Raw genomic sequence first — 26,774 nt, forward strand, 5'->3', positions numbered from 1 at the left:
GGAGGACCGTGAGGGGTGTAGCACAGCGCTGGGTGGGGAGGACCGTGAGGGGTGTAGCACAGCGCTGGGTGGGGAGGACCGTGAGGGGTGTAGCACAGCGCTGGGTGGGGAGGACCGTGAGGGGTGTAGCACAGCGCTGGGTGGGGAGTACCGTGAGGGGTGTAGCACAGCGCTGGGTGGGGAGGACCGTGAGGGGTGTAGCACAGCGCTGGGTGGGGAGGACCGTGAGGGGTGTAGCACAGCGCTGGGTGGGGAGGACCGTGAGGGGTGTAGCACAGGGCTAACGGTGCTATATCGAGCTGCAGGGGCGGACACAAGCAGTCTGTTGAAAATGCAGATGTGTAGCAGCCAGACTCATGACTATGGATGGGGTACAGACAGACGGCAGCTGAACTGACGCTGCGTAGTAAGACTGCAGGCATCTGAACACAGAAATATGATTGGCTACGATTGGTACACCTCCTATTCGGGACCGGGTCAAAGGTCGGTCGGTCTGCCTCATGCAGTGACTAATAATGTGTTCGTTTTTGTTCGCTGCTCAGGAGAAGCATGTTTTTTTATAGGGATGCTCCATTGAGTTTAAGGGAGATGAAACAAAGCGTCAGGCTGACAGCTTCGTGACCAGAAGAGTCAGGCATCAGAGTCCAAGCTATTCCCAGCAAGAATCAGTGGGTATTATTTACATGAGGTTGACTGTGTGCTTGTTCAGCAGTGCATTCTTTAGCATTATTCTGCTTTACTGACAAAATGTTTGTGTTTGTTTGGCCGATATTTAATCATATGTTATCTTTTGTGAGAAACATACAGTATCTCACAAAAGTGAGTACACCCCTCATTTTTGTAAATATTTGATTATATCTTTTCTTGTGACAACATTGAAGAAATGACACTTTGCTAAAATTACAACAGTGTAAATTTGCTGCTCCTCAAAATAACTCAACACATAACCATTAATGTTTAAACCGCTGGCAACAAAAGTGAGTACACCCCTAAGTGAAAATGTCCAAATTGGGCCCAAAGTTTCAATATTTTGTGTGGCCACCATTATTTTCCAGCACTGCCTTAACACTCTTGGGCATGGAGTACATCAGAGCTTCACAGGTTGCCACTGGAGTCCTCTTCCACTCCTCCATGACGACATCACGGAGCTTCCGTTTGAGGATGCTCAATAGGGTTTAAGTCTGGAGACATGCTTGGCCAGTCCATCACCTTTACCCTCAACTTCTTTAACAAGGCAGTGGTCGTCTTGGAGGTGTGTTTGGGGTCGTTATCATGTTGGAATACTGCCCTGTGGCCCAGTCTCCGAAGGGAGGGGATCATGCTCTGCTTCAGTATGTCACAGTACATGTTGGCATTCATGTTTCCCTCAATGAACTGTAGCTCCCCAGTGCCGGCAGCACTCATGCAGCCCCAGCCCATGACACTCCCACCACCATGCTTGACTGTAGGCAAGACACACTTGTCTTTGTACTTCTCACCTGGTTGCCGCCACACACGCTTGACACCACCTGAACCAAATACGTTTATCTTGGTTTCATCAGACCACAGTCCTTACTCTGCTCGTCTTCAGAAAACTGTTTGCGGGCTTTCTTGTGCATCATCTTTAGAAGAGGCTTCCTTCTGGGACTACAGCCATGCAGACCAATTTGATGCAGTGTGCGGCATATGGTCTGAGCACTGACAGGCTGACCCCCCACCCATTCAACCTCTGCAGCAATGCTGGCAGCACTCATACGTCTATTTACCAAAGACAACCTCTGGATATGACACTGAGCACGTGCCGTCAACTTCTTTGGTCGACCATGGCGAGGCCTGTTCGGAGTGGAACCTGTCTTGTTAAACTACTGTATGGTCTTGGACACCGTGCTGAAGCTCAGTTTCAGGGTCTTGGCAATCTTCTTATAGCCTAGGCCATCTTTATGTAGAGCAACAATTCTTTGCCATGAGGTGCCATGTTGAACTTCCAGTGACCAGTATGAGGGAGTGTGAGAGCGATAACACCCAATTTAACACATCTGCTCCCCATTCACACCTGAGACCTTGTAACACTAATGAATCACATGACACCGGGGAGGGAAAATTTCTAATTAGGCCCAATTTGGACATTTTCAATTCTGTTGCCAGCGGTTTAGACATTAAAGGCTGTGTGTTGAGTTATTTTGAGGGGACAGCAATTTTACAGTGTTATACAAGCTGTACACTCACTACTTTACATTGTAGCAAAGTGTCATTTCTTCAGTATTAAAGATATAATCAAATATTTGCAAAAATGTGTAGAATGTCTTCCTCCATTCATTTACATTACTAAACTAGTGAAGGCATTATTGTGTCCAGATTCCCAGGCACAGAAGGCTATTCTTCTAGTAATGGTGCTCATCACTGATGTGGCTTTCAAAGGCTGATTATAATTCAATACTAAGTGAATTAACACTAAAGTGAACATGTATTCTTGGAAAGACTTGCATATTTCCCTGTGTTTCATTTTCAAACATATTTCTTCGAATAGATTTGGGACACATAAAAATGTATAGCAAAAAAATAATAATAATAATATGTTTCATAGTTTAAGCCAAAATGTGACACACTTAGCTATTGAATACATCCTATGAACAACTTAATCAGCAGATCAGTACGGAGCTGAGATCAGCCATAATCGGCTGGCCCATTCTAAAAACCGATAGGCTGACAGCCACCTAAAAACAGTCAGGCAGACAGCTAGTCTCCAAATAACTCACAGATGACACATTTCACATACACTCACACACATACACACATGGAAAATCCAGCAAATAAGCCCATCCACCTCCACTCTGCTTCTTTTAGGTCCACACAAACCAAGATTTAATGAGGGACAAATGACTCAGTCTTCTATGATAACCATTGAAAGCATAAGAGCACCTGCAGGCATGAAGCATTTATCAAAAATATGGTTCCATCAAAATATTAAATGCACGCTTAAAAGATTAAGGGCAAGGATGTGGGATGTTGGGAGAATCAAGTTGGCATATCTGCTTCTTTTCTATTTCTACTGGATGTTGTTCTCAAGTAGACATCAAACAGAAGATTAGTCAAGAGAGAGATAGAGAGAGAGAAAGATATTCTGTTGGGAGAGAACCAGAGACAAACAAGAGGAGAAAAAGAAAGATCTCCACATCTCCCCTCTTCGTCATCACCCTCTTTCTGAAAGCTTACAAGTAACACATATTTGATTCACTTAAATATTTGTATCAGGTGGGCAGCCATCTCTGAGATAACAGGGGAGTACCTTGACCTGATCATGATATTCCACTGCTCAGTAGCCGCTGGGGATTGAGTAAGTACAGCTGCATGCACAAACCCAGGAGAGAACAGGAAGAAGGCTTCAGTCTGAAGAGAGATGGGAACTCCTGCTTCAGATACTGAGGAGAAGAGAACTCCTGCTTTAGATAGAGGAGAAGACAACTCCTGCTTTAGATGCTGAGGAGAAGAGAACTCCCTCGTCAGATGAGACCGGCCGACATGTGAAGGCTACCCTCAGATGATTATGGTTCAAGTCTTCCAACAGAAACACACGTCATGGTACTTGGGTTTGAACCCATTTGGACAAAACAAAGACAGTCTGGTCAAATTCTGTCTCTAGCAAATCCACGCCCCACCAGTGACAACTTTTACCTGTGCGTCTCTGTGTTCTCTGGTGGCGCAGATGTCCAGCAGGTGGAAGATAAGCTCAGAGAGCCCTCAGCCTCAGGGACAGATAGTGGCAGTTGTAGCACAACAGTATTCGGGGTAACTACCTGCACTGCAGCAGGGGGTGGACTCGGTAACAGCCACATGAGTGAAGAGCCGGGACTTGCTTTTAATTAGCTTGATTTGGACAGCTCACTCTTCTCCTCCAATGGAAAACGCTCATGAGGGACCCATTAACCTTACCAGATCCTCTAACAGCCAAAGATCTATCGGCTCTTCTGAGACCCAGAAATATGTCTCTCTCACCCTCTCTCTCTCTTTCTCTCACCCCCCCCCCTCTCTCTCTCTCTCCCCCTCTCTCTCTTTCTTCATACATCTACCTAGTGCAAATATTTAACCAGCAACTCCTTGATTTTCATGTCAACACAGCTGTAAAGGTTCAAATGATCCATGCTCATCAAAGCAAATGTACAGTACTATCTGGTTTGGTTTTTCTGCATTTTATTTCCTCATTTCTTTATTCTTTCAGATCCGTGCTAAAGGTTGCGGGCCACACACATCACAGAGGTCTTACAGGGGCCTGCTCACAGGTACAGGAGCTCCTACCGGAGACAGTTTCACACGCGGTGGTAAACAGGCGTTGAAACGGGCGCAGCTCTTCCAGTTACTCCTCGAGCAGAAGCAAAGCTTCTTCATTTAACACGCAAATCAGTCAGCCAGCGCTCTCACCCAGAGGTCCTTACAGTCAGTCCACATCTTAAGGTAGTCAGATGAGATCCGCATATTACATTTGTTATGAGTAACTTTTTTTTTTTACAGTAGATAAACTGTGTGGGAGTTGACACTCCTGCGGCTGCTGTCTAGTGACCAGCGGGGGGATTAATGAAACATTATGAGAGGGATGAATCACTGTCATAATCACACAGTCATTGCCACCAGTTCCATTCAGGGAAGGTCACATACAAGCGTGTACAGTAGGTAGCTCTAGATAAGAGTGACTAAATGAATCAAGTATAAAAGCGGTATCACCACTAGACCCGCTGGGTCGTGAGGTGAATGGGCGGGGTCACAGTAGGTTACTCTCAGTAAAGCCCCCCCCCCACCCCCCCCCCCGGCCAACAGAACGAGAAAGACAAAGGGATGGATAGAGGGATAACTGGTGCAGGCAGACAGAGAGCAACCTAATCTGGTTCCTGAACTCAGGGGTCGTGGTTAAAGAAATTTTGAATAAATGAATCCAGAGCCCAGAGTGTGGCTCTGTCTGACTCCTGATGTGAAGCGATGCTGGGGACGGGCTGGAAGAGCAGATGAGCACAAATGGGAAGGACATGAAAAATACATTACTACTCCTCCGATTGACAGTGCATTATTCAGACATGTTTGTCGAAGCTTCCAAAAGTACTAGGCTGTGATGAATAACTGGGAGTACATCAGAGGGAATATATTGTCACCGTTCTTTTTCCAAGTCGATACAGTGTGCCTGAACAACTAGCAGAGCCCAAAAGATAAGCATTGAACAGATACTTTATATCACTAAACCAAGTGTTTCTTTGTTATTGACTGGAAGGTATAAAATAACAACACTATCCCTGTATTTAAAACAAGCATATTGTCATTCTATGTCTATTTTCTTTTGTTAAAGACCATCAGTAACTACACAAAAGGCTACTAGATTACAGCAATCCTCTCACCAACATCAACATGACATAGGCCTACAAATATTATCATAACAGTGTCAGTACATTATCACAACACAATTAGGCTACATTATTACAACACTATGAAAGTACATTATCATTACACAATGACAGCATATTCATTATTTTTTCACACAGATTTATTTTAAGGTGATCCAGGAGTCAGCCATGTTCAAATCCAACAAATGTTTCCTGAATGGTGGCTGCTGCTCACTTACATATAGCTAATTAAATCCAGCCAATTAAAATTTGCCATTTAAAAGTTCCAAAGTAATAACTGCTCCTTGACACAGACACCTCTTAGCTAACTGTAGAAGGAATACATAGAATAAAAACAGGCTATGTCCCAAAAGGCCCCCTTTTACCCTCAACAGTGCACCCCTATTGGCCCAGGTCAGATGTAGGGCACTAAGTAAGGAATAGTGTGCACTTCACAATGAATAGTGTGCACTATGTAAGGAACAGGGTGTCATCTAGGCCACTGTCAGGATATGGTGCAGGCTGATGAAGGTCAACAGTAAGGACGTTCATCAGAGAGGCCAGGAGGCGTTAGGGAACCAAAACGGTTAACCTCAGATCTTTAAATGAAGCCAGTTATTGGCAAGGGCTCACTCTGATAATCACATGGAACTAAACTGTTCAGTGGTAGAGTATGTGAGTACTTGAGACCAGTGTCCTGTGGGGAATAGGGTGAGCAGTCTCTGAAATACCCAGAAACAGGGCCTCCCAGGATAATCGGGGAGAGGAGGAATGTGCTGTGATCCCAGACGTTTAGGGACTCCAGCTATAGATGGCTGATTCATAAATAATCTCACACTCACAACCCAGCAGGCACAAGACAGGGTCGGTGAACACCATGCTACAGACTGGTAATCATTGTGTCATGCCAATGTTGATCACTCTGTTCACTCTGTTCAGTCTCAAAACAGACACACAGTTAGGTCCCAGCAGCCCAACATCAGTCATTAAAACATATAGTTTGGCCATCTAAGAGTTTGGTCTTTGATCTTACAATGTGTTAACGATTTTGGACCTGTAACAATATACCACTGAATTCCTATGAGATGGAATTTAATAAGAGATATGATACACAACACAGGATATGCACTATGGCCCAAGGCAAGCTCCGTTTACATCAGACAGAAAAGAGAGATGAAGAGAGAGAACAGCCCTCTGTACCAGTTAGGAGAGAGACAACAGCCCCTTGTACCAGTCAGGAGAGAGAAAACAGTCCTCTGTACCAGTCAGCAGAGAGAGAACAGCCCCCTGCACCAGTCAGTAGAGAGAACAGCTGCACATACCAGTCAGAACAGAGAGAACAGCCCCCTCTACCAGTCAGGAGAGAGAGAGCAGCCCCCTGTCCCAGTCAGATGAGAGAGAACAGCCCCCATACCAGTCAGCAGAGAGAACAACCTCCTGTCAGGAGAGAGAGCAGCCCCCTATCAGGAGAGAGAGCAGCCCCTTGTCAAGAGAGAGAGCAGCCCCCAGCCAAGAGAGAGGGCAGCCTCCTGTATCAGTCAGGAGAGAGAGAACAGCCCCATCAGGAGAGAGAACAGCCCCCTGAACCAGTCAGGAAAGAGAGAACAGACCCCTGCACTGAAGAGTACTGAAGCACTCTGGGACCAATAACACACATTTTGTATTTATATCCACAGAAAAATACAGATGGGAATTGCCTGAGCCCACATAAAACGATATTATCCTGATACGATAATACTGCAGTTGTTTATGTTTTACGATGTACTCAATCTTGCGATTTGAACTTATCTTGCGATGTTATTTGATTCCTTATTCACTTTTTTAATTTGTAATACATTTCTCTTGGATAACCATACACATAAGCACACTACACCTCATAATAATCAACTGATGTAATTAAAAACGTTTATTTGAGCAGATGAACACTACGAACACAGTTTGTTGAACACATCTGAAGAGAGCTCTTCTGCTACGCGGTTGTTCTATAAATGACAGCCAATAAGACAATAAAACGTTCACTAAAAACAGTTATTTTATAAACTAACATTGCAGTTAAAAGCTCTTTACACCACTAAAGATAAAGTATGTGTATGCAGTGTAACGTTTACTAAAGAATTAAGTAGTTCAATGAACTAGTGAGAATTAACGTGATATATTGCTAATCGATTTTCCAAACAAATCTTGCAATCTGAGACTACAAGCCAAAATATCAGAGATCAGACATTTTCAACTTCCGCTGAAAGGAGGTTACCTTGGTAACGGAGACAACAGAACTTGGGAGAGAAGCTAACTTGAATCTGACTACCGTTGGTGATTTTGACATCTTATCAACCAGTTGCAGTGTACACTCAACTGACATTGAAACCCCACCACACATGTGAACAAAACTATGTAAATACCCCAGACAAAATCACTTCAGAAGATTGTCAGGTAGAAAGTATGTCGTGCTGGGAATTAATCTTTCAACGCGCCACTCCGGTAGGCTACAGTGCACCGCCAGTAAAGTGGTGCACATTTGTTGGTGCTTCTGCTGCGCGTGGTTAATATGGTACAGCTGTTAAACTAAACATCAAAAGCACTTTGAAAACGTCCGTGGTAGATTATTTCTTGTGCTGTAAATCACAACTCATATATACTGATACCAGACTTCAGAGAACGTGCATTTGGCGTAAATAAAAAAAACACATTATTGATGTCAGCGTATCGATACAATGTGGAGGAGGAAGAAACGATTTTCTCCCACCCCTAATGAAAATACTACTACTGCTGAAGGAATAAAATGTCTGGGTCTTGCAAACACAGACATCTTATTTTTACCAATTTATTTTCTGAAATAAAAGTTATTGTTTTGAGCTATGCATTATAAATACTAAAACAACACTACACAACAGAAATCTGTCTAATAGCAGTCAAATACAAATATATTTCAACCCAGGACTGCTTTAACAAGCCATTTGTCTTCAAAATACATAGGAACTTACTAACATCCAATGTCTGTGTTGTAGTAAGAGGCAATGGAAACCATTTGTTATAATATGTTTATGTTTCCTTTATTCTAACCAGAAAAGGATGGAAACATCTGATTACTAAGAGGACACTGATTGGCTAAGCAATGAATAAGTAGAACATAGGACACACTTAATTTGCATATGGCTCATTGACATACAGATAGACGATGAGATCACCTCCCACTCCTGTAGTGCTGATGGAACAGCCCACATCACCATGGCTACGTCTCAAATAAATGGGACCCTATTCCCTACATAGCACAATCCTTCCGATTCTGGAAATGGAGTGGGATTTAGGACGCAGCCTCTGAGTATAATTTAACACCAACCTATAGTGTCCTCAGAGTCAGTCTAGGATTTAGGTTCTGTGTCAACAGATTGGCAAGAGTTCAGGAGTTTCTCATGCAATCCAAAACATTAAACGTGAATGCATAAGGCTAATTTGTATTAGGTAAAAAAAAAAATCAAGAAGCTTTCTCAGTAACCTTTCGTTTAATCAATGACCTGTTTGAAAAAAAGATGCTGCATATCTGTCAAACCCCCTAGCAGGTAAGCAAAAATAAGCCATGATAATTTAAACTTGCTTTAGGTCAGATACATGTAACAGCCACAACCTGCAACAAGACAGGTCAATCAAGATGCCTCAAGGCTACGCCAATTTGGTGAAACCATCAGCCACCACCTAAACCCTGGGGTGGGGAGTCACTGGCTAAATCAGCTCTATCCTTATTCAGAATGGAAAGCACTTTACAAATGAAAAACATAATCCTTATTATGAAATCATTTTCAAGCAACATCCCTCAAAAACTTGCGTGTGTATAGGAGACAAACAAAACCCGAGACATGACCGAACCTAGAAGATACAACGCAACTCAAAATGTCATGTATGGACCACCACTATTGATATCACGAGACCCTCGGTATGCTAGGTAGCATTGTGGGGTGTCAAAACCATTAGAGGAGTTACCTTTCTGTAGACCAGCATGTTGGGTGATTCATCCGCAACTCCATTGCTGCTCTGTCCATAATTGTTTGTCTGCGCCATGGCTTAATATGATTTACTGGCGGTGTTTAGTACTCCTGAAAGAGATACACGGGAAAGAACTGCTAAATATTGGCTTACTGGTCGTCAGTGTGATCAGCTCGGCCGTGGGCTGCAGAAGCTCTGTTCTCTTATCACCTTGTTAGTGTGTCAAGCTAACAGGGATACTCGACCAACATTTTTTGAATCGGTTACATACTGTCATGGATAGCTAGTCATTTACCTAACGCGGATCAACCGAATCACTCATCTGTTTCATGTCATGTTAAAATAACGGCGGGTATGCATCGTTATAAATACCGAGGTTTGGGTATAAAAGCATGCCAAATGAATCATTCAGTGAAAAACGTAGAAGATACATCGAATGTCTTTGCTTAAGTGTAGCGCAGATAGATGGACCACAGCCCCAAAATACTTATATTTTCTGAAAATGAAAAATCAGCTGACGTTTACCGTCAAGGAACGAGGTGCCACATTATTTTAAAATAAATGGTGGCCGTATCCTATCGATTAAAAACGGACACAATTACTTTATCAACATGCACAGCGTAACCCGGGGGACTACCTACAATAATATATTCAGTAGGCTATATGCTTTTGCTTTATTTAAAAGAATGCAGCAATTAAACAGAGCCATTCGCGGTTGCAGGACCAGGGACAGCTCCAATAGCTACACTACGGTGACAAGCTCTCTGCAGCTATTGCTATCTAGCTATCTGTTATTCCACTAGCTAGGGCTACGTCCGAGGAGGAGCAAACAAAATGTGCAGCTATCTGAATATCGAGGGATACTGAAGGTGTACCTTAGCAGACCACAGCCCTTGCCGTGAGCAGAATCCTGTGTTTCGATAGAGACCCTCAGATCAAGTTGTCAGCTGGCAGTCGAAGGAATATAGTGATAATTCATTGGAAAAACTGTAAAACCTGGCGCTCTTTCTATCGATGCTTAACGTCAGACCGTAGCTGGCTCTACCCGTCCTCTCATCCCTTCTCTCTGCTGTTCGAACAGAGCTGATGGCTGGTAGAGCGCGAGGATAGCGGGAGGGCTCTCGCTACCCTCACAAGGACGCGCTTGGAAGCCCCCCCACCCGCACCCCCGCCAATCACGTGCCAGAAATTCCACATCTCGACTGCCTTGGCAACTGCACAATTAAAACGCAACTGTCAACATCCTCCCTGTTTTCTTTACACACAGCCATTTAATGTACAACAAATTAAGAAATTAATGTCACCTTTTAATCAATATAACAAAAACACAAGGCTTATGGCCTATTATATAGGGTGTTTAACTGAAAATACATCAAGATGAAGCCAATGGATTCACTCACTTCAAATGGCAAATGGTGGACTATAGGCTTTTTAGTATGCATATGTATTATTTATTCAGATTCCCATTACTTTCGGTTGAAGCACCAGCTATTTTCCTGGGGTTCACAAATGAATCATATATGAAAAAGATGTCACATGGGAGTTACGAAGAGTTTAATTAAAGACTGCTGTGTCTGTTGAATGTGTACATCATAGTATCGTCTAGTTGAAACCAACAGATGTAGCCTTCCAACACAATGGAATTAAAGACAAATAGTGAATTGATTCTCCTGAGGATTGGGAAGAGGATGTTGATAATGTAGCCTCAGGGCAATCATCTATGAAACTATAATTAGGATACATATTACTTTAGAGGATTATGCTCTGCATGCATGCACGCCGAAAGCAACAAGATTACCACTTCAAGTCAAGATTTAGCTTAGACCATTTCAACTGCCAACAACTACCGCACTCCATGACGACACTCCCAGGGGAGTGTTTTACTTTCATGTTCTGCTGAAGCTGAAGTTCATACTGATGTTGTTACTAATGACACAATGGCTTCTTGGAATTATAGTTCTTGGAAAGCACGTATTACCTGAGGACCACTTCAGAAGGAAATCCACTTGTGTTTAATGCATCTAAAGCTACAGTGACTGCTGGTCACTCAAGGGTTAAGACTCTCAAAGACATGAAGTTGTCCTGGTCCCAAATGGCACTCAATTTCTTACAGGTCCCCCTTTGACCAGAGGCCATCACAAATAGTACACTGTAAGCCAAACAGGTCCCTGCTACACTGTAATCGCTGAGCCAAACAATTGCCCACTGTACTGGTCACAGAGACAATCAGATTTCTGCTCTGCTTTACCAGTCTGGAAGCCTAGAGACTGCTAGACAACAATCAGGGTTTCCAACAGTAAAATATGTCCTCTGCTCTGCCAAGCTGAGCTCTGATTAGTCTGAAGAACAAGAAAACATTGATGCCTATTAACATGTTGACTGCAAATGAAAAAAGTCTTATTTGTTAGATTTTCATGAGCAATGGGGCTCATACCAATTACAATATGTTCTACCACATCATCAAGGAAATCTCACAAAAATGCCCACCATCTAAAATATTTAACAATCATAAAAAACTTAAATTTTGTATGACCTTAACACAACCATTTGCACAGCTTTCTATAATATGAAAAAACCCCAACACATCTCTGACAGCCATTTACTTGATAATGCCTCTGGTCGTTTCGGAGCGCAGGCAATGGAACAGGCCACACTGTAATAAAGGTTTTTGCGAGGAGGGCATGACTTGCTAATGGCTCCTTTGCTTATCAACTAGGCCCAATCATCAGAGCTCACCTGGTGTCCTGTTAACAGTAATAGGCTCTATGCCCCATATATGAGCCTGTCATCTTTACAGTGCATTAATAGCATACCATTTGAGACACAGGGGGTCTGCCCTGAGGCAAGCCTTAGCCAGCTATTCTGGAGGGACTAAGCTGCGTCCTTCCTTGGGGGAGATACAGTGAACTCCCAAAGTAATTTGACAGTGACACATTTGTTGTTTGTTTTTCTCGGCTTTGGATTCCAGCACTTTAAATTCACAATGTCAGTTGGGTCAAAGTGCAGACTCTCGGCTTTAATATTAGGATATTTTCTGAACAGAAAATATGAAAACAAATTTCTAAATATTTTTGTATGCTAAAGCCGAGTACATAAATTAAATATACATATATTCACTACCGTTTAAATTTGGGGTCACATAGAAGTTTCCTTGTGTTCCATGAAAACACATGAAATTAGTTTTAATATGAAATATAGCAAAATGAATAGGAAAAGGTCATTGACAAGGTTGTTAATGATTTTTAATTGAAATAATAATTGTGTCTATTTGTTGCTTTCATCAAATTATCCTCCATTTGCAGCAATTGCAAAAGCAGACCTTTAGCATTCTAGCAGTCAATTTGTTGAGGTAATCTGAAGAGATTCCACCCCATGCTTTCTGAAGCACCTCCCTCAACTTGGATTGGCTTAATAAGCACTTCTAACCTCCCATACGGTCAAGCTGCTCCCACAACAGCTCCATTATAGACAGAATAGCAACTGACTGTTTCTTCCTTAAATAGTTCTTGCATACTTTGGAGATGTCCTTTGAATCATTGTCCTGTTGTTGGTGTTAATTGGTTCCAATCAAGCGCCGTCCACGGGGTATGGCATGGTGCAGCAAAATGGAGTAATAGCCTTCCTTCAACAAGATCCCTTTTACCCTGTACAAATCTCCAATTTTACCACCACCTAATGTTCTTCTTTGTGATCCAAACACCTCAATCTTTGCAACTCTGCCTAGAAGGCAAGCATCCTTGAGTCGCCTCTTCACTGCTGATGTTGAGACAGGTGTTTTGTGGATACAATTTAAAGACTGCTGAGGAACTGTGAGGTGTCTGTTTCTCAAAGTAGTGTATTTGTCCTCTTGCTCAGTTGTGCACCGCACCCACTCCCACTCCTCTTTTTATTCTAGTTAGAGAAATTGTGATCTGTTTTGTGAAGGGTGTAGTACACAGCATTGCACGAGATCTTCAGTTTCTTGGCATATTCTCACAAGGAATTGCCTTCATTTCTCAGAACAAGACTAGATTGACGGGTTTCAGAAGAAAGTTCTTTGTTTCCAACCATTATGAGCCTGTTATCGAACCTACAATTGCTAATGTTGAAAATACTCAACTAGTCTAAAGAAGGCAGGTTTAATTGCCCTTCAATCAGCAAAATAGTTTTCAGCTGTGCTGACATAATTGCAAAAGGGTTTTCTAATGATCAATTAGCATAGCATAGCATCATCTTCCGCTTATCCGGGGCCGGGTCGCGGGGGCAGCAGTCTAAGCAGGGATGCTCAGACTTCCCTCTCCCCAGACACTTCCTCCAGCTCTTCCGGGGGGACACCGAGGCGTTCCCAGGCCAGCCGGGAGACATAGTCCCTCCAGCGTGTCCTAGGTCTTCCCCGGGGTCTCTTCCCGGTGGGACGGGACCGGAACACCTTCCCAAGAAGGCGTTCCGGAGGCATCCGAAACAGATGCCCAAGCCACCTCAGCTGACCCCTCTCGATGTGGAGGATCAGCGGCTCTACTCTGAGCTCCTCCCGGGTGACCGAGCTTCTCACCCTATCTCTAAGGGATCGCCCAGCCACCCTGCGGAGAAAGCTCATTTCAGCCGCCTGTATCCGGGATCTTGTCCTTTCGGTCAATGATCAATTTTTCTAATGATCAATTAACCTTTTTAAATGATAAACTTCCATTAACAAACACAATGTGCCTTCAGAGCTCAGGACTGATGGTTTCTGAAAATGGGCCTCTGTACACCTATGTATAAATTCAATTACATCCCATTACAAATCAGCCATTTCCAGCTACAATAGTCATTTACAACATTAACAATGCCTACACAGTATCCAATCCAAAGTGCTGGAATAAAAAGAAAAACCAAAACACAGACTTTCCCTGTCTGCAGGGTCTCCACAGGAGTTAATCTAAACAGACAGGTTTTTATCACCAGTAGTTATTCAAGTCCAGACAGACAGGTCGATATCCCCAGTAGTTAGTCCAGAATGCAGCTAGTGCCAGGGAAAAGTAGCATTACATGGCAGCATATTTCAATGAATCTACCCATATCCAGTTGACCAAGAACATCTTGTCTTTTGCAGCAACCACCAAGGGAACAGTTACAGGGGAAGTACAGAGTCGGGTCCTGGATCTCACCGTGCTCCTAGGCTCTGCATGTAATCCCCTTTCATTCAGTCTGAAGGCCTCAGATCCAGCCCAGGCCCGTGAAACAACAGAAGCCGGTTACCCACAGCAACCAGGAATGGGTATTAGTCCTAAGTAAGTTGACTGGCAGAGCAGCCCAGGAGGATTGTGACTCACAAGTCTCTGGTGAAGGTTTAGTGTGGTTTCCGATTGGACGGAGGCAAACCCATTTTGACGCATTTACAAAAATTTCACATTAGAACTCATGAATTGGGACTGCTAAAATAATTCCATCTATCACTTCCACATCCTCAATTCATATCTTATTTGATTACTGTCCCTTTTAGTTTGATTTCTGTCACACTTTCTGGACTCATTAATTATAGATGGTACAAACTCAGGAAGCAGACTTTGAAACATGAGGAGTTTAATTAAAAGCACAGTGAAAGGTACAACGCATGGAGGTCTAGCTCTGTAAGAGCATTCAATTAATTAGACACATTAAACGCCTTCAGACAACATTTAACTATCCTTGGCAAGCTCTTCTGTGCAACACGTATTTTGCCTGATATCCAAGTCCTCTTACCTAGGCCAATTCCTTTCACAGAGACAAGTGGGCTCAGGCTCAGAAACGTATCTAAATCACATACTCCACATCTCGCATAGTCTCCTCCTCAAAACCTAACGGTGGTAGCCTAGGGAGGTGCACCAGCCCGAGGCGCTGCTCCCGTTTAACCTTTATTTAAATTAAGAACTTTAAAAATAAATCTTAAAAACAGGGATTTAGAAAAAGCAACAAGACATTGAGATTTTATCTTGAGGTACAATGCGAAGAGGACATTAACAAGACAGTGAAGTGCAAAAATATGAATTGAAATATCATTTAGCCTTGGAACAGCATATTATTCAAAACTCAAATATTGCAAATGGACATTTCTCAAAATGGGAAATGCTACATCATACCCCTGGAAATGCAATAGAAGTCTAAAATGAGAACGGTAATATCTGGTCATGTTTCTGAATAACACCATGTATCCTTGGTGAAAGCTCCAGAAGTAATTTTCACTGAATGAGAATAAAAACATTTTACTTCAATATTCCCCAATATCCACTCCTTCTGTTCAACCAAAATGGTCTGAAGTAAGTATTACTTCAGCAAAGACTGTCAAGCAAACAGATTGCTGAGAAAGACCACAACAACATGCTTCAATAAAACTTATTTTATTTTGTACAAAGACATAAGACACATAAACCATAGATGTTCTTCAGCATGTGGAGTTTTTTACTTGGGTCCCAGCATCTCATGCGGCTTGACCCACGCATCAAACTCTTCAGCTGTGAGGTATCCCAGCTTGATGGCAGTTTCCTTGAGGTTGCCACCCTCTTTGTGAGCGGTCTTGGCAATCTTTGCAGCTTTGTCATAACCTATCAAGTCAATAGGAAGAAAGACAGACGCTAGGATTAGAAAGTAAACACGAAAAGGGATGACTAACAAACCATTCACCAACCACCTGCCTTAAATGTCCTCCACCTCAAACTAATCAGGTACGAGACATTATGACGAGCAACCAGCAGCAGCATCTCATTGTAAGAGCTGCCCCTGAGCCCATACGTTTACACAACATCTCTGGGCAGTGAGTGAGCAAATTTGACGCATGTAAAAGAGTCAGAAGAAATACTAGATATGGGGTGGGGAAAAAAACTAATTGGGCTTTAACTGTGGTTGTGTAAACCCAGTCTCAGTGTCTTGGGCAAAATCAGACGGTCAGAGCCTCCTGTATACAGCCCAGGTGGTGGGGAAGAGAGGCCGTCGCCGTCCCTGGGCGTGTGCGCGCGTGTGTGTGTGTGCGTGTGCGTGTGTGTGCGTGTCCGCGTTAAGGGGGCTTGGCCCTAGATCTGCAAGTCTGACAAATGTAATCAATCAGCATTTCTGTGCCCTACTTGTTGGTCAGACCAGGCTTGGCCAATTGGCCCATTGCCCACAGCACACCTGTCTCCTCTTCAGTCTTGGCCCACCTCACCAAGGGCAATGTGGTTATGTCCCAATTAGGCGTCTATTCCCCACACAGTCTATTACAACTCCATATGTCAACAGAAGTACACTGCAGCTGTACAGAGAGCCATTTGGAATGCGGCCTATTAGACATTCATCCCAACACCAACAGTTATTTAGCATTCGCTAGAAGTCCCAAACAGGTGCTACTATCAATATATTATATGGCGGTGTTGTTTTTACTGCTCTGGTCCATATTCATTGATGTATTGCATAGGAGCACTGAGAGGCTGAAACAGTGTTTGACACAGACTGACTGCAGAGGGAGCACATCTCATTTATAACATATGTCCTCACATCACAGGTGAATCTCAGTGCTTCCAAACATTGGACAGAGAGTCACTGCCCTCTGGTGGGCAGATGGGATTACTACTGAAAGAACAGTACCCGCAGTAACAACCTGCCACTGCTGTAGTAATCAAGTGTGCAGGTACCCTTCTTTTAGGTCTTTAAGAATGTTTTTTTTTTTTTTTTTTTTTTTTTTTTTACACAGTTCAAAACAATTAAAGCACCTACCTATATGTGGATTGAGGGCGGTGACCAGCATCAAAGACTCGTTCATCAGTTTGTTGATCCTATCAATGTTGGCTTCAATACCCACCACGCAGTTATCAGTGAAAGAGACCGAGGCATCCCCAAGCAGCCTGGCCGAGTTCAACACATTCTTTATCTGGGAGGAGAGAGGAGAGGAGTTACGCTATCCTGCAGAAAACTGAGCGGTTGTTATGTCTCATAGGCTCCGCCTCCTGCTTTCAGAGAGTCTGGTTGTGGAAGTTAAGCAGCTATTAATTAATTCCACAGACATTCAGATAAAAGTATCGGTTATATTGCCTCCAAATGCTGAATAGGTAGAAAAACTAAATGTGGGGGGCACCCATTCATTACAAAAAAAAAATAATAATAATATTTGGAATCCCAAATTGTCAATGAGGTCATAAAGTCTAGGAGATATATTAGTGGCGGTGGCAGAGCAAGTGACCCTTATACTACTGGAAAGAAAACTCATTAAAACCAAACAATTATGGTAGGCCAGGCTTGTTGTCAAGTAGATGGGTTAGGGCCAGACTGCACCGTTTTATACACCGACCTGGTAACTCCCCACATGGCCTGACTTGCCAAACAGGCTAAGCACCTCCTAACGGCTAGCCGATCAGCCCTACATTCACCCCCAGAATGAGATCACAATGGGCCAGTAAAAATGACATTCCTCCTGACAGGGAAGCGGAGCTTCCATAGAAGGGCCAGGCGTGAATACAACAGGGAACATCTGAAGAAGCCGGCCACCATGGCGAGAGCTGGAGCCTTTTGCGCGTTTAGGGGAGCGAGATCAAGCCATTCCTTCGAAGGTTAACAGTCTAACAAAAAAAAGAACAGGAGTAAAACTAGGGACACATCGGGATATTTCACGGCAACAGGAGACGGCGACGAAGACTTAAATCTTCATCCCCCGTGCTACACAGAGTAGTCCATGACGTAACGGGACGCTCCCGTTCATGGTCTTATGTTTAAACGCTGTAATAACCCCAGTGGATCTCACACCAGGGAAAACACCGAAAAATGTTATAAAGGACAAAACATTGGATGTAGGAACAGACAGCTCCAGTATAAGCAGGGCCCCGCCCACTCAGTCACATAGCCATTATAGTCTGAACCTCTAAACACTAACCCGCAGTAAGCCAACTGACATTTACATTTTCTCTGGCCGATCAGACCTTGCGCGCCTTCTATAACCTCCTATCCTGAACAATTGGTTACGAAAGCCAACTGACATTTCCATTTTCACCTGAGGAGAAGCCCCTTCACATTGTCTACAACCAATAAGGTTTATTTTCAAACGCTGCTGCAGACTGACTGACTGAGAACTTGTTCATCCTACATTAGGGAGTAATGTCATAATTCATCACAAATATATCATAGGCCAGTTCTGTGGACACTGGTTAATCTCGTTGTTGGACTAAAACTTTATTTCAAAGGGCGTGTTGGTTTAAGGTGACTAACGAGCAGATGTTAGGTCACGGAAGCTCTTACCATTAGTGATAGCCATACGAGGCTTCATTACCGTTCTTCTAGCAGCGGGATATAATGCTAGCAGCGCTAACTCAGATTTTCTTTTGCAAAATAAGCGCCACAATTGAAATATATAAGGCAATAGAGTTCAAAATCTAGTCTGTACATTATACATAAAACGCCCTTTCCAATACTGTTCTTGTCTGTTCTTTTTTTTTCCAGACCAGACTTAACTATATGGCCTTTTAAAGTTTAATGGTGGCGTTATAGCGAGTACTACCAGCATAACATCACCTCACCACTCACCATCATTGGCTTAAAGACATTGAGCTCAAAGTGTCCATTGCTGCCCCCGATGGTCACAGCCACATTGTTTCCCATAACCTGAGCTGCAACCATGGTCATCGCCTCACACTGGGTGGGGTTCACTTTCCCTGGAAGACATTGAAACACGACAAACACCAGTTCAGCCGCATTTACACAGCATTTTTACATTGGTAAAAATACAAAATCGGGTGGGGGGGCTAGAACCTGAAAATCTGAAATGGTCTGCTGCACCACCCTGGGTTGTAACACTAACAGCAACATAAAACCCTTTAACAGAACAGTAGGCAGCAGCACAGAGCTAGAACACACTGTTCCTAAAAGAGTAATTAATCCGCAGACATCTGCAAGACCATTTCATGTTTTGGGGATGCAGGGGCCTGGAGCTTAGACAATTGGACCAGTAACTGAAAGGTTTGCCTCAATCTAATCCCGAGCCAGTAAATTGTGGTGAGCAAGGCCATTAACCCCAGTTGTTCTCAGGTAGTTGCTGTAAATGACAAGGTGTTCTCAGTCAAAGGGTACCAGCGTGAGGCTCTTATATGGAATATACAGTATCTCACAGGAGTACACCCCTCACATTTTTGTAAATATCTGATTACATCTTTTCATGTGACAACCCTGAAGAAATGACACTTTGCCACAATGTAAAGTAGTGAGTGTACAGCTTGTATCACAGTGCAAGTTTGCTGTGCAAGTTTGCTTGTAACACAACACACAGCCATTAATGTTTAAACCGCTGGCAACAAAAGTGAGTACACCCCTAAGTGAAAATGTCCAAATTGGGCCCAATTAGGACACGGTTTACACTGTTATACAAGCTATACACTCTAATTTACATTATAGCAAAGTGTCATTTTCTCAGTGTTGTCACATGAAAAGATTGTAAATATTTAATGTGAGGGGTGTACTCACTTTTGTGAGACACTCTGTATACAGGATGTCTAAATGTAATGGAGGGTAAACTGGGGGTGAGGTCTTGACAGAAATATTGCTGAACCTGATCCCCGCTGGTGGGGGGGGGGGGGGGTGCATGGATGTTTCCTGACAGCTGTGACAGTGGCGTTACACTGCTCCAGTTAGATGATACCTGTCACTATTTAACCACTAAAACCAGAGAGACATAACAACTGTAGACTTATGCTGTAGATAGAGGAAGTTGGAGGGTTTGGTCCTGAACCAGAAACCTACAACAGTGAGTCAGAAAATGTCTGTCATCTAGCAACACTAACTGACTGTAGATTATTTATCTTGAGATTTTTCCAAATTGCATTTGTGATATACTGATTACTGATTTTACTGTAACACCATCTCTGGTGACAGAGCTGTCATCTTATTATGACCGTGTCAGGTTTTGTAAAAGCAAGGAGGTCTTACCCAAACAGCTGACCAGCCAAATTCTAGCTCTGTGAATATTTGTGTGTAATATATTTTCTCTCAATAACAAATGAAAGGATATTTCAGATCAGGGAAGGTTGTGATCGCAGATCTGGAGGCTATTATGGCATTGTGCTCTCAACTTTCCTTCCTGTCACCCTGAACGTGAAAACAACATTATGGCTGATAAGACCGCCCAACTCTACTGGTTCCAAACTAAAAGACGGCCCAACCTCACTCACCAGGCATTATGCTGCTACCAGGCTCGTTCTCAGGGAGGCAGAGCTCCCCCAGGCCGGAGCGGGGCCCGGAACCCAGGAAGCGGATATCGTTGGCAATCTTCATCATGCTGACGGCCACAGTGTTCAGAGCCCCGCTCAGTTCCACCAGGGCATCGTGGGCTGCCAGGGCTTCAAACTTGTTAGGAGCCGTCACAAAGGGCAGACCTGGGGGCACGGACATGGCAACACTAGGATGCAGACAGGCTTGGAGGCAAAAGCAGCATGAAAAAGCATCCGTGTGTCCTTGAAACAGTCTATAATGTGAAAACAGGTAAATTATGACAGTCAACAACCAAACCATTAAACCCATTATTATTGTGAATATCCGCACGGTCTTATTCAGTGAAAGGGTGTGTGTGTGCGTGCGTGCGCCCTCCATCGCCCTACCAGTGAGAGAGGCCACAGTGGCGGCTACTTTCTCGGCAAAGCCGATGCGTGTGTTGAGTCCAGTCCCCACGGCAGTACCGCCAGCTGCCAGCTCATACACCCGGGGCATGGCCGACCTCACCCGCTCCATGCTGTACTTCACCTGCTGCACATACCCGCTGAATTCCTGCCACGCAAGCAAATGCGCCGATTAGCGAACGGTCGGAAATACATTTTAAATAGCTCCACGTTGTCTCTAACCAACGCCTAATTGGTGATTTGGTGTCGCTGAAAACTTGCTTTAGCTTAGCGCAGTCATTATGCCATGTGATAATCGCAGGGTAGAAATGCAAAACTCGGCTACAGAAGTAGAAGACAATATTTAATCAACACAAGAGTCCAGAGAAGCTAGTTAACCAGCTACATGCTATTTGCTTAACACCAGTTTCTGCACTCTCAACAGTCTTTAGATTTCCCAGTCTAACTATATGTAGTGTTTATTGGTCAAAGTTTTCCATAGGTAACATGAATTCAGTAAAAATATTCCATCTTCCCTTGAATTAGTTAACTTTCATTCACTTGTTAACGGTAGGCTATGCTGTACATACAGTATCTCACAACCCCTCACATATTTGATTACATACACTGTGCTACAATGTAAAGTAGTGAGGGTACAGTTTGTACAACAGTGTAAATATGCTGTCCCCTCAAAATAACACAACACACAGCCATTAATGTCTAAACCGCTGTGAGTACACCCCTAAGGGAAAATGTCCAAATTGGGCCCAAAGTGTCAATATTTTGTGTGGCCACCATCATTTTCCAGCACTGCCTTCACCAGAGCTTCACAGGTTGCCACTGGAGTCCTCTTCCACTCCTCCATGAAGACATCACAGAGCTGGGTGATGTTAGAGACCTTGCGCTCCTCCACCTTCCGTTTGAGGATGCTCCACTGATGCTCAATAGGGTTTAGGTCTGGAGACATGCTTGGCCAGTCCATCACCTTTATCCTCAGCTTCTTTACCAAGGCAGTGGTTGTCTTGGAGGTGTTTTGGGTCATTATCATGTTGGAATACTACCCTGTGGCCAAGTCTCCAAATGTAGGGGATAACGCTCTGCTTCAGTACGTCAGAGTACATGTTGGCATTCATGGTTCCCTCAATTAACTGTAGCTCCCCAGTGCCGGCAGCACTCATGCAGCCCCAGACATTGACACACCCACCAACATGCTTGACTGTAGGCAAGACACACGTCTTTGTACTCCTCACCTGGTTGCCGCCACACACACTTGAAACCACCTGAACCAAACAAGTTTATCTTGGTCTCATCAGACCACAGGACATGGTTCCAGTAATCTATGTCCTTGGTCTGTTTGTCTTCAACAAACTGTTTGTGGGCTTTCTTGTGCATCATCTTTACACGTTTTTATGTAATGTCATGGTATGTTATCATATGTAAACAATTTTGTAATAATATTTAGAAAAATATTCAGATGTATTTATTTAAAACAAAAAAATACATATGTAAAAAAGAACGGGGGGGCAAAAGGACAAAATAAATTAGATTTGGGTATTTGATTTGGGCGTGCGTGGTGTACCTGTCCCAGAGATAACGGCACGGCATCCTGGGTGTGTGTGCGTCCGATCTTGATGATGTCTTTAAACTCCACAGCCTTGGCCTGCAGTGCATCGTGGAGGTGTTGTAGTCCTGGGAGCAGAACCTCATGGACCTCTTTGGCGGCTGCAATGTGCATGGCAGTGGGGAACGTGTCGTTGGAGCTCTGCAAAAGCAAAACCAACAGGTTCCATTAACTGCACTGGAGCACTGCAGTATAGACCCAACAGGTTACATAAAACAGTCTACAGACATTAAAATGCACAATCTTCAGCAGCGTCAGACATCCCTGAATGAACCTTTAAAATGTAATGCTTTAAACCCTTCTAAGGTTCACTCCAAACGTCCCATATTGCCCTTCACTTCTCATCTTCACACACTGAATGAAACAGGACCAAGTGGTCGGCGTACCTGGCTTTTGTTGACATGGTCATTGGGGTGGACAGGGTCCTTGCTCCCCAGCTTCCCTCCCAGGATCTCGATGGCCCGGTTGCTGATCACCTCGTTGACGTTCATGTTGGACTGAGTTCCTGACCCCGTCTGCCAAACCACCAGGGGGAAGTGGTCGTCCAGCTTGCCTGCCGCCACCTGGATCAGCACCATCGGGATCAGTTAGTACACAGAGGCGGGGCCTAGACCCTTCAGCCTGGGTCCGTGTGTGCCAACAACGACATGAGGAGGGATGCAAAAAGGCTAAAATCGAATCGCCTAAAAAACCTTTGGAGCATGTCTCTAATTTCTCAAAACGATTAGAAGGAGTCTAAATGTACAATGCTGTGTCGAAAGCTGTGGCTACTCGTAGCCATGGATTTAGAGGACACTGCCCCTTATCCACAAGCTGAGAGGCGTGATCTCGCCTACGCTTCATTCATTTTTGCTTTTCACCCCGTATTAGGCACCTCGTCCGCAGCCTGAATGATGGCATCTGCCAGCCTGGGGTCCAGTCCGTAGTCCTTGTTCACCTCCGCAGCGGCCCTCTTCAGAATGCCAAATGCTTTGATCACCTGGATCTAGGAACATAGGGGGAGACAGTGGTGGAACAAGTGGAGAGAGTGTGCAACATGCAGAGATGAACAGACAAGACTAGTTAAAAATCCACTGTATTCAAAGGGGCTACAGCTTGATAGATGAAGTGTTGGTTGAACTTACTGGCATTCTTTCAGATGGTCCGCCAATCTTGAAGTTCATCGTGGACCTTACAGTCTGAGCTCCATAATACTTGTCAGCTGGTACCCTCAGCTCTCCAAAGGTGTCTGCCTCAATTCTGTACTCTGAAGACTGAAAAATAACAAACATCAAAGAAGAGGAGTTGTTGTTGACAGCCAGCTGACTAGTGGTTACTTCATTGGAGATGCAGAACCCGAACAACAGTATCTACCTATAGGTTTGTCTGTCTTGATATTTGGAAGCGGAAGGAAGCTAACCTCTACCAAGAGTGGGTCTGACTTTTAAAAATGGTGGGGCAGGACAAAAATTTTTTGGGGAATGTAGGTTTCGATAGTTGCTAGAAGATCTGACACTTTTCACATAGAGAAAACCTGTGTATTATTCCCGGGGAGGAAGTGTACTTCCTTTGCTGAAGGCACATTAGCGAAGTACATATGTGCTAAAATGTTTTGATGAACTGTTAATCTGTGATATGATAGGGGCATGTTTCGAAAACCGTTTGACAATGGACGATAGCAATGTTGCTGTACAGCGAATTGTTTTTAATTCATATCAAACTCGTAATGTAAGAGCATTCTATATTCTTAAACCACATCTCAGCCCTGTGTAATTATGTATGTTTTAAAGTTCTTCAGGTCTTGTCTCATCTTGCGGTTGCTTCCCCGCACACTTAGACATGCCCAATTCAGTGTGGTTTTCAGTAAAATCCAAAATGTCAGTTTGTAGTTCCAACCAATATTTATGTTTCTGGACAATGTCGTCCATAAGAAAAATATAAATCTCAAACCTCCAACATTTACAATGCAGGGAAACATTTTAAGTTGTGAGATGTACCATTTTGGGATTTGTACGTATTTCCGAGTCATAAGTCGTTCTGTGTCCTAGCTGTCCTAAAATAAAAATATACTGTAATATAGCACCGCCCCTCAAAGCAGAGTTTCAAACAGAAGCGCTGGCTAAATCTCCAGCAGTTATTATGCTAACAGATAAGTACAAATTGAACTTGACCTTCTGTTAGCTTGAGACAAGATAAAATTAGCCAACTGACAAGCTAGTTAGGTTGCTTATTTGGTAGAACATTGTTGTGACCGTTTGCAAAAAGAGTATCTATAGTCCTAAAGGATCAACTTAAACCCTGCGTTCATAAATGTTTTAGACCTCAGCTGTGTCATTTGTCGTTGAGGTAACTACAGTAAAATAGCTGCCTATAGCTAGCTTGGCGAGCTAATAAGGTCATTTGTTGGCCTGCAAAGGGCTAACATCTAGTCCTATCTCCGCAAAGACAAAACTTACCATTCTGAATAATGACAAGCTTACACCTGCGGCAGTATTGTGCTTTGTTTTGGCTAAATTCCTCTGCAGCGCTTGGAGGCTGCAGTTAAACCGCTGGACGTTTCTCAAAGAGCGATACATGGCGTTTGTTCAGCCGTCAGTTTATTCAACCCTGGAGAAAGGCGGAACTGAAATGAGCCAACCACAAGCCTTTGTAAGTGGGAGGAAACATATACTTGCAACAATCCTAGAGGAAAGGGGAGTTAATTGAAAGCAGCACAGCACACGGAATGTTGGTAAAAACGGTTGGATTTTGGACTGTATTGATGCTGGTTAAACAAATACTGTTATTTGATTTTATAATATTTTACATTACATTTCAGACAAGTTTGTTTTTCAAAAGTGTTCTCACGAAAGCAGTGTACTTGACATGAAATTGTCTTTATTCGAAGTATCGTAGGTAATATTCCCCTTAAACTCTAATCTGACCAAAGCCAATAGCTATTCTCCAGTAGATGGCAGCAATGGTACGTGTTCTGTTTAGCTGATCCTCTCTTTCTACACGTTACACGTTTGGGGGGACACAGGCAGCACACATTTGGGATAAGGACAACCATGGTAGACCTTTGAAACTGGGTGTGTAATTTAAAAGCAGTTCCCAAAGGTGATTTTCATGTCAAAATGTATGCATTTATTTTGTCATCTCGAAGCAGATAAATTGTTATTGCCTGAAATGACCACAAGCTAATCCATTCGTTGTCGGGTGATAAAACGCTAAAGACCCAGTAACAGGTAGATTTTTATCGAAGAGTGCCACTTCATCATCCGAGGACGTTTAGTGTAGCCTATTCGTATTCGGTATAGCATTTCTCGATCATCAGGCCTAATGAGAGCGCCTCTAGGTCAATGAAATAAACGATTCTGTTTTTGCAGAGATTTTAAGTAAATGTGGAGCGATCAAGTTGTCCTATCTATTATAACCGTTAATCGTATACTTGCTGTCATTATATGCGTTTGGACTTATCTTACTTTCACATTATTTTCCAGCTGAGTGTGGTTGGTATGTAATTAGTAATTTTTTGGGTAATTATCACTCCATTTATCCACATTTCCTCCTTGGAATAATATTATAATAATCGTTGGGCTTGATTTGATTTGTTTATGGAAAAAGTGTCGTTTGTTGAAAACGAATGGACCTATGCATATTCTGAGCCTACAGATAATAATGGTTCGCCCACAAGTATATGGATCAATAAATTGATATTACAATTTGAAAAAGCTGGGTGATTGTTGATCATGATAAAAGTTGCTTTAATGATTTCCTCAATTGTAAAGTTCAAAACATCTCTGAAATTAGAACTACGGCGCCAACAACGACCCAGCCGCTCGATGACTTTAGACTAGTGATAACCACCCACCCAGATCTGCATTTATCAGCTGTTGTTCTGCAGGAACCCGACGCCAAGGCACTGCAGTCGGATCAATTCACTGCAATGATTGTCAAAGTCCAAATATTAGCCATTTACTCCTTTGACTTTCATGTGAGACTATATGTCTTAGTTTCCCTCGTATCAATGTTTATTCTCTGGGCCGCGTTATCTAAATTACAACTGTTAGAAAGTTTCCTTTATTGGATAGACTTGCTTGTAGAAAATCGAATAAGCTAAGTGGAACTATTGGCATTGGGAGGATTTCAGTTTGTCAGCAGTTTTTAATGTAAAATTTGCATCAGGAAAAAAAATAACAAAAGAGAAAATTCCTGCTTAAGGAAATAAAGAAAGAACCGCAAATCTTGACAATGTAGGATATGTTTTGAATTGGAATGAGCACAGATTACTTTTTGTGATTGTGGTGATCGCATTGAAAAAAATAGAGAAGT

General features: G+C 43.2%; 2 protein-coding genes across 3 annotated transcripts in view; both read right to left on the minus strand.

Moving 5' to 3' along the window:
- The window catches only part of rgs7b (regulator of G protein signaling 7b), a 110,374-nt gene extending 99,958 nt beyond the window's left edge, over positions 1 to 10,416 (minus strand). For both annotated transcript variants that reach the window (XM_020047221.3, XM_029120564.2), the window contains exons 1-2: positions 10,196 to 10,416; positions 9,318 to 9,430 (exon numbers count right to left, since the gene is read on the minus strand). In XM_020047221.3, the coding sequence (XP_019902780.2) occupies positions 9,318 to 9,395 (78 nt within the window). In that variant the 5' untranslated portion in view covers positions 9,396 to 9,430; positions 10,196 to 10,416. The remainder of the gene's footprint in view (positions 1 to 9,317; positions 9,431 to 10,195) is intronic.
- A 5,218-nt stretch (positions 10,417 to 15,634) lies between these two features.
- fh (fumarate hydratase) lies at positions 15,635 to 25,094 on the minus strand. The gene is made up of 10 exons (XM_010895873.5): positions 24,917 to 25,094; positions 23,606 to 23,734; positions 23,356 to 23,466; positions 22,868 to 23,044; positions 22,440 to 22,622; positions 20,864 to 21,029; positions 20,438 to 20,641; positions 18,801 to 18,928; positions 17,004 to 17,157; positions 15,635 to 15,859 (listed from the first exon to the last, which is right to left on the minus strand). The coding sequence occupies exons 1-10, from the start codon at positions 25,034 to 25,036 to the stop codon at positions 15,717 to 15,719; spliced, it is 1,515 nt and encodes a 504-aa protein (XP_010894175.1). The 5' UTR covers positions 25,037 to 25,094; the 3' UTR covers positions 15,635 to 15,716.
- Between the last annotated feature and the right edge of the window lie 1,680 nt (positions 25,095 to 26,774).

The sequence above is a fragment of the Esox lucius genome, chromosome 6 (assembly GCF_011004845.1).
Source record: "Esox lucius isolate fEsoLuc1 chromosome 6, fEsoLuc1.pri, whole genome shotgun sequence".
Lineage (NCBI taxonomy): Eukaryota > Metazoa > Chordata > Actinopteri > Esociformes > Esocidae > Esox > Esox lucius.